Source organism: Caretta caretta, chromosome 25 (assembly GCF_965140235.1).
Source record: "Caretta caretta isolate rCarCar2 chromosome 25, rCarCar1.hap1, whole genome shotgun sequence".
Taxonomy (NCBI): Eukaryota; Metazoa; Chordata; order Testudines; family Cheloniidae; genus Caretta; species Caretta caretta.
Genome location: NC_134230.1, coordinates 4,333,822 through 4,348,549, shown reverse-complemented (window position 1 = coordinate 4,348,549; position 14,728 = coordinate 4,333,822). Strand labels below are relative to the sequence as shown.

At 49.3% G+C, this 14,728-nt stretch overlaps 1 protein-coding gene and 1 long non-coding RNA gene across 2 annotated transcripts in view; one reads left to right on the top strand and one right to left on the bottom strand.

Annotated features, from left to right (window-relative positions):
- Positions 1–14,728, top strand: part of LONP1 (lon peptidase 1, mitochondrial) — a 56,238-nt gene that overhangs the window by 29,908 nt on the left and 11,602 nt on the right. The window contains exons 9-11 of the mRNA XM_048830692.2: positions 4,433–4,571; positions 12,651–12,829; positions 14,148–14,235. Coding sequence (XP_048686649.2) covers positions 4,433–4,571; positions 12,651–12,829; positions 14,148–14,235 — 406 coding nt within the window. The remainder of the gene's footprint in view (positions 1–4,432; positions 4,572–12,650; positions 12,830–14,147; positions 14,236–14,728) is intronic.
- LOC142070116 (uncharacterized) lies at positions 1,193–12,715 on the bottom strand. The gene is made up of 2 exons (XR_012666077.1): positions 12,626–12,715; positions 1,193–3,320 (listed from the first exon to the last, which is right to left on the bottom strand). It is a non-coding gene; the product is annotated as an uncharacterized LOC142070116 (long non-coding RNA).

Here is a 14,728-nt window from a genome sequence, read left to right as displayed (position 1 = left end):
CCCCACTCCTGTCTTCTCATCCTAGTTCCAGTTTCCTTGCCCAGGAAGACTGTCTTCTCACTCCCACTATGTCTCCTTGTCTAGCCAGTCCCAATCCCCCACCAGCTTCTCAGCCGATCCCTCTCCCTCACCCTGGCCTCCAGTCACCCATTTCCCGTTAGCTCCCAATCTCGTTCCCAGGTGCCTCTTCCAAACTCAGTGTCCCATCTCTTCTCCCTTGGACCCTCCAGATCTTTCTCCCAGTCTCTTTGCCCAGCTAGTTACAGTTCTGCCCTTGTATTCCAGTTCTTCATTAGATCTGTCTCCCTTACCACCCCCACCACATTTCTTCACTGCACTGGTTCAGTCCTAATCTCCTTGCCCAGCTAGTCCCAATCCTCCCTCACCCATCCTGGCTTCTCATCCAATCTTGTCTCCCCTCCCTATGTAGGCTCACAGTCCCAGTTTCCCTCTTCCCTCCCCTTGCAGGTCCAGCTCTTGTCACCTCTGCTTTCAAACCAGGCAGCTTCTTCCTTCATGCTGCTTAGGCCCAACAGGAAGGTCATTCAGAGCATAGGAGAGACAGTCTCCCTGCTCTCCGCTCTGGTGCCTGGACCTGGCACAGCCCACAACTGCAACTGCAGGGAATGTTCTATTCAACCTTGGCCTGGAGCATGCTCAGTGCAGAAAAAAATCTTTGGGGAATTTAGCTGCTAAAATCTAAAGTCTCTACTGAGCATGTGAACTGTGACCCCTTTTTCCCCAAGTCCCTGCTTCAAAGCATGTGGGTACTAGAGCTTTTAAAAGAAGAGGTTGCCAAAATTCTTCACATGGATAAAACAATGTGTGTTCTGAGAAATGGCCGAACCTGCTGGCTGAAAAATTCAGCCTGAGGCAGACACCTGACATGTACAACTTCAGTCTGAAAGGTTAAGGTTTGCAAGGGTAAAGAGTCTTTTAATGGGAAGGGTTAGACAACCTTAATATGGTGGAGTCGCATCTTACGTGGGGGTTAGGTTCTAAAGTCAGCGCGTAAGGCAAAAATCACATATAGTCAAAATTACCCTTGAAAATCCCTTAAATCGCCAATAAAGTACAGTATACTGTACATGGTTTTGTGTATACAACCCTCTACAGTAATGTGTATGCATGTATACAGTATGCATGTATACAGTAATGTACAGTATATAATAAAGAGTACATACGCAAAATATAATTTTACAGTACTGTATTTTTAATTACAGGGGGTAATTACAGGGGGTCGTCAGGGCTTGATGTCGATCCAGAAGACGGCAGTGACGGAGAGCGAGTCGTAGACGAAGTGGGTGGCTCTGGTTCAGCTTGAAGTTGATTGCGTAGGCTCATCTGCAGCTGGTTGTTTTTCCTTGAAAAACATGGTGATCGGCAACTGTCGCTGTTGTCTCTTGAGCTGCTCAAACATTTCTTGGTACGGTCTCAAATCGTCCGTAATACTACATGTGATTTTGAGGCTTCGTTCCATAGAGGGATCGTATTCAGAAATTAAATCATTCAGGTGTTTCGCTGCTTGGAACACTTCAGCAAATTGATGAAGATTCCAACTTGCTGGCTCTTCCTGTTCGTCGTCGTCATCTTCGTTTTCTGTAGATGATTTTATCAGTTCCTCTAACTCTTTGTTAGTCAATGTTTCTCTTTGGCCCTCAATTAATTCTTCAATTTCTTTCTCAAGGATGTCGACGAAGCCATCACCACCCACTTGCCTGGCCACCTGAACAATGCGTTTCACTTCTTTGTCAATTGTTGGGAAACCCTTAAAATCATTCACACATTTTTTTCCATAGGTTTCGCCAACATGCGTTGACTGTTTCAGGCTTGATTGCATCCATTGCCTGTTTAATATAAGTGATGCAATCGGCAATGTTGAAGGACTTGCAACACTCAATCACATTAAGATTGGGATCAGCATCCATGGCGCTACTTATCCGTGAGAACGTAAGCCTTGTGTACGTGGCCTTGAAACAGCGAATCACGTCTTGGTTGAGAGGATGGAGGTGGTACTGGGGGGGAGAAAGACGACTTCAATGTCATTATGCGCAAACTGGAGTGCCGCAGGGTGGCCAGGAGCATTGTCTACGATCAGCAACACTTTCCAGTCCTTTCTCTTCAAGGTACCACTTGACCTCCGGAATGAAACACTTGTGGAACCAATCCAGAAATAATGCTGCCCTCACCCAAGCCTTTTTATTTGATTGCCAGAACACAGGCAGGAGATTTTTGTTCTTGCCTTTTAGGGCATGGGGATTTGCAGCCCTGTAGAGCAAGCCCGGCTTTATTAAATGCCCAGCTGCACTGCCACAAAACAACCCAGTCACACGGTCTTTAGTTGCTTTGAAGCCAGGGGCTTGTCTTTCTGATTTCGAAGTGTAAGTGCAGTTGGGCATTTTTTTCCAGAAGAGTCCAGTCTCGTCAGCATTAAAAACTTGTTCCGGAAGTTAGCCCTCTTCTTCTATGATTTTCTTTAATTGTTCAGGGTAGGCTTTTGCTGCCTCTTCATTGGCAGATGCAGCTTCACCAGGAGTCTGCATGTTTTTGAGGTTGAAGCAGTTCCTAAAACTGTTAAGCCAACCTTGGCTGGCTTTGAATTCCTTCTCATCAGAAGGCTGTCCTTCTTCGGCAGGAGGTTTGAACAGCGTGTAGAGGCTAAGAGCCTTTTCTCGCAACGTGTTGCCATCGATAGGCACATGTTTACAGTTCGTGTCTTCCAGCCATAAGTTTAATGCCTTTTCAGTCTTCACTAAAGTCTTACACGCACCTGGCTTGTCACTGTAGCAGTTATTGAAGCACTTGATGCCATAGCTTGACAAATTTCTCTCTCTCTAATCTTGATGGCACGAATGCTAGATTTGTTGCGGCCATATTTATGCGCCCTGTTGGAGAGCAACATACCGTCTCTCAATAAGTCCAACACAGCCAGTTTTTCCTCCGGCGTTGGAACAGATTGCTGTTTCTTTGGTTGAGCACCAGATAAAGTAGTTGGCTTGCGTTTAGGGGCCATGTTGTACAAAAAATACGTACAGTATCTTTAAACACTAGAATCCCACTCAGTGCGGTGAGATGCTCACACTATGAGAGGCACGTGGGAACTGAGACCGACTGAGGAAACAGCAGATTCACGTCTCCCTTCTCATGCTCACTCCGGGGCATATGCTCATTGATGGAATGGTGGGCGGAATCGCCCGCACTATTTACAGGTATCTTGTTGTTTGTCGTTTTTTTTTTTTGCCAAGCGTGTATCGTTGAATTTGCGTAAGTTAAATGCACGTTTGATGCAACTCACCTGTAGGTGGTGCTGCCCGTCCCACCTATAAGAAAACATATGGAACATTAATATATAAACTGTTACAAGTGTTCAATGACTATTCTTCAGGTTGCAGAATCAAGCACTTTAAAATTAGGAAATGGCAGACTCAGTTTGCTTGTGCAACTTGAAATCTGCCTCTTGTGATTCTGTCCCACTTGCTGAATGAGGCAGGGGTCCTGTGGGGAAAATAGGATGTGACTATGTCGTTAAACTGTGTGGAGCCTACCACAAGGGTGCAGATTTACTGTTGCAGGGGCCAGGGAAAGTTTCCTAACTTTTGAGAACTTGCCTTTGCCATCTAAATAATGTTTTTTAAAAATATATTTTGTACTTTCCTACGTGTGTGTTCTTATGGGGGGGAACCCAAACTTTTACTTGCAACTGTCACAGCTCTCACTCCCCATCATGCATTGTCAGCCAGGTTTGAACTGTGAATCGTCAGTACCTGCAGCAGTATAGATCGTTACCACTTGAGCTACAGGACTAACTGCGTTAACTGGCAGCAGGAGAAGCCTATTATCCCGGAGGGAGTGGGGTGGGCCGTTGGGGTCGGGGGAATGGAGGAGGTGCTGTGACTTTCTCTCCCCACCCCAGTAGCTAGGGGTGCTTGGTCAGGGGAAGCCCAGCCTGGCAACTTTCCCCATTCCCTCTGGATCTGCACTGGCAGCTCCTCTCCGGCATTGCTAGGACGGTGCCCGTCGCTGCTGCTCCAGGGGCAGTGTTAGCCCAGCCTCAGAAGGTTCACGTGGAGCCGCCATTTTGGGAGGCTGCCAAAGAGAGGGTCAGTTTTCAACAGTTTGTTTCAGCCAAACCTGAACAGAATTTCAGGTGACAAAGAAAAGACCTTTCCTAATCCAAGGGCTTGTACCCTGCCAGATGTCGAAGATCTTCTGCAAATGGAGGTGTTCGTATTTTTCAAAACAATGTTGCAACAGTAGCCTAGGGGTAGTTACTCATTCTGCCTGTGACAAAGCTGATATGACATTCCATCCTTTTTCCCCTGTGCCCCCCATGAGCCCAGGTTAAATCCCACTCGTCTTAATGAAACTTTCTCTTTCACTGGTGTGTTGGCTTTTTATGATGTTGACTGTTCTGATTGTTTGCTGCTGCCAGTGTTACCCGGAACTACTTGGATTGGCTGACATCCATCCCATGGGGTAAATGCAGCGAGGAGAACCTGGATCTGACCAGAGCCCAGGCAGTTCTGGAGGAGGATCACTATGGAATGGATGACGTCAAGAAGCGAATTCTGGTAAGGCAGCATATGCCATTCTAGGTGGCATTGTGCAGCCTGGCTCATGGCTCTCTTTACAGTTTGTTTCCTGATGTGTCTAATGGGGGAGATACATGAGCCTTGTGGTGGTGTAGGATGGGTGGCAGCGTATTTTAGTGGCTCTGTCTTCATACGGGTAGTTTGCTTATTACTTTCAATGCTCTCAAACTAGAACCCAAGATTTTTGTCCCACCTCTATTGAATTGTCATTGACATCTAAAACCGTGGTTCTCAAAGTGTGGGGCGCATTCCCCTAGGGGGGCGCAGAGGAACATTCGGGGGGAGCATGTGGCAGGACTGGATCCAGTCCCCTTAGGGGGTAGGGAGGGGGTGCCACACTTCCAGCCCTGCTCTGTCCCCAGACCAGTTCCGGTCCTGTTCCATCTCCAGGCCCAGTTCCACCCTCACTCCCTCTCCACCCCCAGACCAGCTCTGCCCCCAGTCGCAGCTCTGCTCCAGCTCTGCCCTCATCTGCTCTCCACACCCAGACCAGCTCCTCCCCCATCCCCAGTTCCACCCTCATCTCCGCCTTCAGCCCAGGCTCTGCTCTTGAGGAAGCCTTGGCTGTGCAGTAATGGAAGGTGCGTGCAGACAGATTCCGTTACTGGTAAGGGGGGTGGGGAGCGGTGGTGGTGGCGACAACTGGAAAAGTTTGAGAACCACTGACCTAAAAGGTTGTTCTTCTGATTTCAAACCACTGTGTACCATTTTGCCACTGGGTGGGGCTGAGCAAATGAGCAAACGCTGTAGGGAATAGTTTCCTGATTAACATTTATTCATTGCCCAGAAGCTTCATTAATGCAGAGTTCAGGTTTACCAGCCGTGCCACATACCCTTCCAGAATGTAGAGTACATCTATATTTAACCCTCTAAAATCCAGGAAACACAGAGCTTAAGGTACACACCAGGCTGCCCTTCCACCTTAGCTACTTCCTGCAGCTGGAAAAAGCTGCTGGGGATATACTGTAGGTATGTTTCAGCAAGGCTGCCCTATAATAAGCAGACATGAGAGAGAACTATGTAAGTGTGCCATTTTTTGTGTTGTGCTGTGTCCCACAGAATTGCATTGTCATTCATCTGCATGCACTCCAACTGCACTGCACAGTATTAGGGTGGCTGTATTGATTGGTGCAGGGGCTACTTGCATCAGGTAGCCACAGCTCACATGCTGATATGAGGATAGGTGCAGACGCATTTTTTCTGCACTGAGTTACATGGATTGTGTAAGCAGAGGAGCGCAGTGGCTATTCTTGCCCTGGTTGCACACTGGTAGCATGCATGACAGAGCACTGAAGGGCATGGGTGAACACTTATCTTAAGGTCTCTCTCTGGGACAAAGGGTAACTGTGGGGTCTTCTGTGCAGAGCAGGTTGAAGTGGCTAAGCATAAGTCAGGAGCAGCTAGCTGGTGGTGTCTCAGCCTGCCCTAAATGAGACTTTTGCCTTTGTGAGGACACAGTCTGACAGTTTCTTGTACTGCATCCTCACAGTGCTCTGCCTTCTCAGAAAGAATAGAGTGTTACCATGTCTGCCGGGGCAGTTGAGGTTTCACTCATAGGGTGGACTTCAGATTGTAGGGCAAGGATGGTATATACCGTAACTATCTGCAGTGCCGGGTTCACAATGGCCCCAGTGGCTCCATGGAGCTGGGCCCATGCTCAGAAGGGGCCCTGGCCTGCTCCACTTGCACTGCGCCCCGAGACCCCACTGGCTCCCCCCCGCCCACCACTTGCTCCTCTAGGCCTGCCCGGCAGCTGGCCGAGGGCTCCTCTCTGCCCCCTGGCCGGACTGCAGTGCACCTCCGGCTCCGGGCAGTCTCTGCTTCCCTGTGGGGCCCCACCTGTCTCCCCGGAGCTGAGCCGCCTGGGATTGGTGCAGAAGCCTGACCAGTCCCAGCCGGGGGTGGGGTTGGGGGGGAACAGTGTGGAAGGCATGGCTGGGCCCCTCCAGTCAAGTGCGTCTTGAGGGACCCTGCCGGGGCAGGTCCTGACCTTGCTGATTGCGCCACTCCTGAGGGGCTGGAGTGATTCCTGGCTCTGGGACCAGCCCTGGCTGCACTGCCGGCTCAGCCTGGCAAACAGTCACCTCCCAGGAGGGCCAGTGAGTGCAGCTGGGAGGCAGGGCTTGGGGAGTGGGTCTGGGTGAGACTGGGGAGGTGCTGGGCTGTGAAGGGGCAGGGAAGATCTGTGTGTTGGGGCACTAGGGAGTGGGGGGTGCTGGGCAGTTGTGGTGGGGCTGTGGGCAGGGGTGGTGTTGTGCAGGGCGCTGTGCATTTGTGGATGGATCTCATAGAATCATAGAATATAAGGGTTGGAAGGGACCCCAGAAGGTCATCTAGTCCAACCCCCTGCTCAAAGCAGGACCAATTCCCAGTTAAATCATCCCAGCCAGGGCTTTGTCAAGCCTGACCTTAAAAACCTCTAAGGAAGGAGATTCTACCACCTCCCTAGGTAACGCATTCCAGTGTTTCACCACCCTCATAGTGAAAAAGTTTTTCCTAATATCCAATCTAAACCTCCCCCACTGCAGCTTGAGACCATTACTCCTCGTTCTGTCATCTGATACCATTGAGAACAGTCTAGAGCCATCCTCTTTGGAACCCCCTTTCAGGTAGTTGAAAACAGCTATCAAATCCCCCCTCATTCTTCTCTTCTGCAGGCTAAACAATCCCAGCTCCCTCAGCCTCTCCTCATAACTCATATGTTCCAGACCCCTAATCATTTTTGTTGCCCTTCGCTGGACTCTCTCCAATTTATCCACATCCTTCTTGAAGTGTGGGGCCCAAAACTGGACACAGTACTCCAGATGAGGCCTCACCAATGTCGAATAGAGGGGAACGATCACGTCCCTCGATCTGCTCGCTATGCCCCTACTTATACATCCCAAAATGCCATTGGCCTTCTTGGCAACAAGGGCACACTGCTGACTCATATCCAGCTTCTCGTCCACTGTCACCCCTAGGTCCTTTTCCGCAGAACTGCTGCCTAGCCATTCGGTCCCTAGTCTGTAGCTGTGCATTGGGTTCTTCCGTCCTAAGTGCAGGACCCTGCACTTATCCTTATTGAACCTCATCAGATTTCTTTTGGCCCAATCCTCCAATTTGTCTAGGTCCTTCTGTATCCTATCCCTCCCCTCCAGCGTATCTACCACTCCTCCCAGTTTAGTATCATCCGCAAATTTGCTGAGAGTGCAATCCACACCATCCTCCAGATCATTTATGAAGATATTGAACAAAACCGGCCCCAGGACCGACCCTTGGGGCACTCCACTTGATACCGGCTGCCAACTAGACATGGAGCCATTGATCACTACCCTGGGGTAGTGATCTGGGGGGCCTCTGGCCATATCGAGTTGGGGGATGTTGGGCAGGGGGGCTGTGTGTTGTGGCATGGGCCTGCCCCCAAGGGGAAGGGGCACGCTGGCAGCACAGGGCCAGGTAGGCCACTGTACGTCTGGCAACTGCCAGTTTGTAAATAGTGCCCTCACATTGGGAGGAGCAGGGCTTCTTCTGCCCCTGCCATGCCTCATTGCCCCTGGCTGGCCCCTCGCTCCAGGAACTGACCTCCCCACACCGTGCTCCGTTGCCTCCATGGGGGCCCACAAAAGGTTAATCTGACCCTGACTATCTGGGGTACCCTGTGCTCAGACAACCTCAAACCACTTAGAGGCATGCTGCTCCAGCCTGTTGTGGACGCACAGGCCCACACTCTGTGCAGCTGCCATCTGTTACAGCAACTTGCTAGAAACCAGAGAACCATGCTCCTGCAACTGGGTGAAACTGACAAGAGCTATGTCCTGCAGAGTGAAATGTGCAAGTATTGGTCCAGTTTCATTCTGTAGCAGAGGCAAGCAATTGTGACGTGTGTGTTTTTTCTCTCTCTCTCTCTAACAACGGGGAAGTAGTTCAGGAACACTGAACAGTAGGGGTGGAGTGCACACTGACTGGGAGAGGCAGGTAAGAACTAGTGAGGGTAGGAGAGAGGCACAGAATCCCACTTCCTAAGTCATAGACTCCAAATATAGCTGTCAGCTCGTTGCCCCATGGGAGCCTGGTGTGCCCCAGCCAGGAGAGGATGTGCCGTAGGATCTTTACCAGCCCTCTCCTTCTAGGTTAATTGGAGGAGCTATTTTTTACCTATCTCCTTGGGTATAATTGGTGTCGGGTACAGTCCTCCAGCCCTGCATTAGTGAAAAACTTCCTCAGCCCTGGTCTACACTAGGACTTTAGGTCGAATTTAGCAGCGTTAAATCGATTTAAACCTGCACCCGTCCACACAATGAAGCCCTTTATTTCGACTTAAAGGGCTCTTAAAATCGATTTCCTTACTCCACCCCTGACAAGTGGATTAGCGCTTAAATCGACGTTGCCGGCTCGAATTTGGGGTACTGTGGACACAATTCGATGGTATTGGCCTCCGGGAGCTATCCCAGAGTGCTCCATTCTGACCGCTCTGGACAGCGCTCTCAACTCAGATGCACTGGCCAGGTAGACAGGAAAAGAACCGCGAACTTTTGAATCTCATTTCCTGTTTGGCCAGCGTGGCAAGCTGCAGGTGACCATGCAGAGCTCATCAGCACAGGTGACCATGATGGAGTCCCAGAATCGCAAAAGAGCTCCAGCATGGACCGAACGGGAGGTACGGGATCTGATCGCTGTTTGGGGAGAGGAATCCGTGCTATCAGAACTCCGTTCCAGTTTTCGAAATGCCAAAACCTTTGTGAAAATCTCCCAGGGCATGAAGGACAGCGGCCATAACAGGGACCCGAAGCAGTGCCGCGTGAAACTGAAGGAGCTGAGGCAAGCCTACCAGAAAACCAGAGAGGCGAACAGCCGCTCTGGGTCAGAGCCCCAAACATGCCGCTTCTATGATGAGCTGCATGCCATTTTAGGGGGTTCAGCCACCACTACCCCAGCCGTGTTTGACTCCTTCAATGGAGATGGAGGCAATACGGAAGTAGGTTTTGGGGACGAAGAAGATGATGATGAGGAGGTTGTAGATAGCTCACAGCAAGCAAGCGGAGAAACCGGTTTTCCCGACAGCCAGGAACTGTTTCTCACCCTAGACCTGGAGCCAGTACCCCCCGAACCCACCCAAGGCTGCCTCCTGGACTCAGCAGGCGGAGAAGGGACCTCTGGTGAGTGTACCTTTTAAAATGCTATACATGGTTTAAAAGCAAGCATGTGAAAGGATTACTTTGCCCTGGCATTTGCGGTTCTGCCTTTGCAAAAGGTTTCTGGGGAGGGCAGCCTTATTTCGTCCTTCATGGTAGGACACTTTACCACTCCAGACCAGTAACACGTACTCGGGAATCACTGTAGAACAAAGCATTGCAGTGTATGTTTGCTGGCATTCAACCAAAATCCGTTCACGCGGTGGGAGGAGGCAAAATGCGACCTTGTAAAGAAAGCACATGTGCTATGTATGTAATGTTAACAGCAAGGTTTACCCTGAAAGAGTGTAGCGACTGTTTTATAAAATGTGTCTTTTTAAATACCGCTGTCCCTTTTTTTTTCTCCACCAGCTGCATGTGTTTCAATGATCACAGGATCCTCTCCTTCCCAGAGGCTAGTGAAGCTTAGAAAGAAAAAAAAACAAACGCACTCGCGATGAAATGTTCTCCGAGCTCATGCTGTCCTCCCACACTGACAGAGCACAGACGAATGCGTGGAGGCAAATAATGTCAGAGTGCAGGAAAGCACAAAATGACCGGGAGGAGAGGTGGAGGGCTGAAGAGAGTAAGTGGCGGGCTGAAGCTCAAATGTGGCGGCAGCGTGATGAGAGGAGGCAGGATTCAATGCTGAGGCTGCTGCAGGACCAAACCAGTATGCTCCAGTGTATGGTTGAGCTGCAGCAAAGGCAGCTGGAGCACAGACTGCCACTGCAGCCCCTCTGTAACCAACCGCCCTCCTCCCCAAGTTCCATAGCCTCCACACCCAGACGCCCAAGAACGCGGTGGGGGGGCCTCCGGCCAACCAGCCACTCCACCACAGAGGATTGCCCAAAAAAAAGAAGGCTGTCATTCAATAAATTTTAAAGTTGTAAACTTTTAAAGTGCTGTGCTTAAAGTGCTGTGTGGCATTTTCCTTCCCTCCTCCACCACCCCTCCTGGGATACCTTGGTAGTCATCCCCCTATTTGTGTGATGAATGAATAACGAATGCATGAATGTGAAGCAACAATGACTTTATTGGCTCTGCAAGCGGTGATCGAAGGGAGGAGGGGAGGGTGGTTAGCTTACAGGGAAGTAGAGTGAACCAAGGGGCGGGGGGGTTCATCAAGGAGAAACAAACAGAACTTTCACACCGTAGCCTGGCCAGTCATGAAACTGTTTTTCAAAGCTTCTCTGATGCGTACCGCGCCCTCCTGTGCTCTTCTAACCGCCCTGGTGTCTGGCTGCGCGTAACCAGCAGCCAGGCGATTTGCCTCAACCTCCCACCCCGCCATAAACGTCTCCCCCTTACTCTCACAGATACTGTGGAGCACACAGCAAGCAGTAATAACAGTGGGAATATTGGTTTCGCTGAGGTCTAAGCGAGTCAGTAAACTGCGCCAGCGCGCCTTTAAATGTCCAAATGCACATTCTACCACCATTCTGCACTTGCTCAGCCTGTAGTTGAACAGCTCCTGACCACTGTCCAGGCTGCCTGTGTACGGCTTCATGAGCCATGGCATTAAGGGGTAGGCTGGGTCCCCAAGGATACATATAGGCATTTCAACATCCCCAACAGTTATTTTCTGGTCTGGGAATAAAGTCCCTTCCTGCAGCTTTTGAAACAGACCAGAGTTCCTGAAGATGCGAGCATCATGCACCTTTCCCGGCCATCCCACGTTGATGTTGGTGAAACGTCCCTTGTGATCCACCAGAGCTTGCAGCACTATGGAAAAGTACCCCTTGCGGTTTATGTACTCGGCGGCTTGGTGCTCCGGTGCCAAGATAGGGATATGGGTTCCGTCTATAGCCCCACCACAGTTAGGGAATCCCATTGCAGCAAAGCCATCCACTATGACCTGCACATTTCCCAGGGTCACTACCCTTGATATCAGCAGATCTTTGATTGCGTGGGCTACTTGCATCACAGCAGCCCCCACAGTAGATTTGCCCACTCCAAATTGATTCCCAACTGACCGGTAGCTGTCTGGCGTTGCAAGCTTCCACAGGGCTATCGCCACTCGCTTCTCAACTGTGAGGGCTGCTCTCATCTTGGTATTCATGCGCTTCAGGGCAGGGGAAAGCAAGTCACAAAGTTCCATGAAAGTGCCCTTACGCATGCGAAAGTTTCGTAGCCACTGGGAATCGTCCCAGACCTGCAACACTATGCGGTCCCACCAGTCTGTGCTTGTTTCCCGAGCCCAGAATCGGCGTTCCACAGCATGAACCTGCCCCATTAGCACCATGATGCATGCATTGTCAGGGCCCATGCTTTCAGAGAAATCTGTGTCCATGTCCTGATCACTCACGGGACCGCGCTGACGTCGCCTCCTCGCCCGGTATCGCGTTGCCATGTTCTGGTGCTGCATATACTGCTGAATAATGCGTGTGGTGGTTAATGTGCTCCTAATTGCCAAAGTGAGCTGAGCGGGCTCCATGCTTGCCGTGGTATGGCGTCCGCACAGAAAAAAGGCGCGGAACGATTGTCTGCCCTTGCTTTCACGGGGGGAGGGAGGGAACGGGGGGCTGACGATATGTACCCAGAACCACCCGCGACAATGTTTTAGCCCCATCAGGCATTGGGATCTCAACCCAGAATTCCAATGGGCAGCGGAGACTGCGGGAACTGTGGGATAGCTACCCACAGTGCAACGCTCCGGAAGTCGACGCTTGCCTCGGTACTGTGGAAGCGCTCCGCCGAGTTAATGCACTTAATGCACTTAGAGCATTTTCTGTGGGGACACACACACTCGAATTTATAAAACCGATTTCTAAAAAACCGACTTCTATAAATTCGACCTTATTCCGTAGTGTAGACATACCCTCAGTGTAACTGTGATGTTCTTTTTCTCCTGGTTGAATGTGTGGCTGCCCAGTACTTAACCTGTAATGCATCTTCTGTTCATCAGGAATTCATAGCAGTCAGCCAGCTGCGAGGATCAACCCAAGGGAAGATTCTTTGTTTTTATGGCCCTCCAGGGGTTGGCAAGACCAGCATTGCCCGCTCCATCGCTAGAGCCTTAAACCGAGAGTATTTCCGCTTCAGTGTTGGAGGAATGACTGATGTGGCAGAAATCAAAGGACACAGGTCAGTTTAACTCAAGCATTTCCCACCCCAACGAGTTTTTATCAACCTTTACAGTGACCTAGTTGACGATGAAATGTGCATGTAATTTAAATTCCCATAGTCAAGAGCGGGATCCTATGGATATAGTAGAAGATTTGTCTTTGGAAGCTATTAAAGTGATGACTTGGGCAGGATTTTAAAATAAACAAACATCAATTAAAAATGACTGTTTCAGAGTAGCAGCTGTGTTAGTCTGTATCCACAAAAAGAAAAGGAGTACTTGTGGCACCTTAGAGACTAACCAATTTATTTGAGCATAAGCTTTCGTGATGCATCCGATGAAGTGAGCTGCTGCTCACGAAAGCTCATGCTCAAATAAATTGGTTAGTCTCTAAGGTGCTGCAAGTACTCCTTTTCTTTTTTTTAATTAAAAATGAATTTCTTTTTAAAAAGTACATCATGCTCTCTGCTCCTCTCTGGTTGTTCTATAACTTTGCCCCAAATACCTTTCCAATTACTCTATGCTGTTGACTAAAGGATGTAGCCAATTGTTTGACTACATTTGCAGTTCATTCTTTAAAATGTTCAAGACCAAACATAGCCAAATGTATTGCATAAAGACAAAGCAGAACAATACAAAATGGAGACATACAGACCCTCTTTTAGGAAGCAAATTCTCGCAGTGTGTTCACTTTCTACAGATGGTGCGCTTCAAGGATATAGGGGTGAGGTAATATCTTTTATTGGACCAACTTCTGAAAGCTTGTATCTCTCACCAACAGAAGTTGGACCAATAAGATATTTCCTCACCCACCCTGCTTCATTGATACGCATTTTGGTTAGTAGTATTTATAGTATGACTACCAGCCACTAAAATCCAACTCACCTGTTCATAATAGTTCCTTAATTTGTTCTTTTGTTCTCTGCTTTTCTTATCTTGGTTTTGGACACAACACTCAAAACCAGTTGGGTATAGAGATATAGTCCAACCTGTGCTAGGACACAGCATTCATGTATCTTGGCTTTGACAGGCTTCGTATCTTAGAATCATAGAATATCAGGGTTGGAAGAGACCTCAGGAGGTCATCTAGTGCAGTCCCCTATTCAAAGCAGGACCAACACCCACTAAATCATCCCAACCAGGGCTTTGTCAAGCTGGGCCTTAAAAACCTCTAAGGATGGTGAAGGAACATAATATGGACACCGTGTAGAATCAAGCACGTGGGTTTATTACGCACAGCTACCTCTTAAGCAGATTATTCCCTCAACTGCATGATATGTTATCTGATATGTGCACTATCCTATCCATCTTCCATGAATATGGTCTCTCATAAAACAGGAGGACATACGTTGGAGCAATGCCAGGGAAAATAATCCAGTGCCTAAAAAAGACCAAGACAGAAAACCCTCTGATCCTGATTGATGAGGTGATGTATTGATCTTTCTCCTGGCTCTTCCCCAGGCTGCAGGGAAACTCCAAGGGTAACTTTTCCAAATTTCCAAAGTCCTGTTGACTTTCAGTGCGGTTTGGGCTCCTAACTCACTTAGGCACTGGGACAGTTAAACCAAATGGCAGACTCCCTTCCAACCCTGATATTCTATGACTCCGCATAGGGGGTGAATGGGCACAAAACCCCAATTTTCCTTCTGGCCCTAGTGGGGTGTGGGGGGGGGAATTCCTTTAGGTTGGATTTAAGGTAGTGGCATGAGGGGTAAGAAGCTTAATTTCATAGAATCACAGAATATCAGGGTTGGAAGGGACCTCAGGAGGTCATCTAGTCCAACCCCCTGCTCAAAGCAGGACCAATCCCCAGCTAAATCATCCCAGCCAGGGCTTTGTCAAGCCTGACCTTAAAAACTTCTAAGGAAGGAGATTCCACCACCTCCCTAGGTAACCCATTCCAGTGCTTCACCACCCTC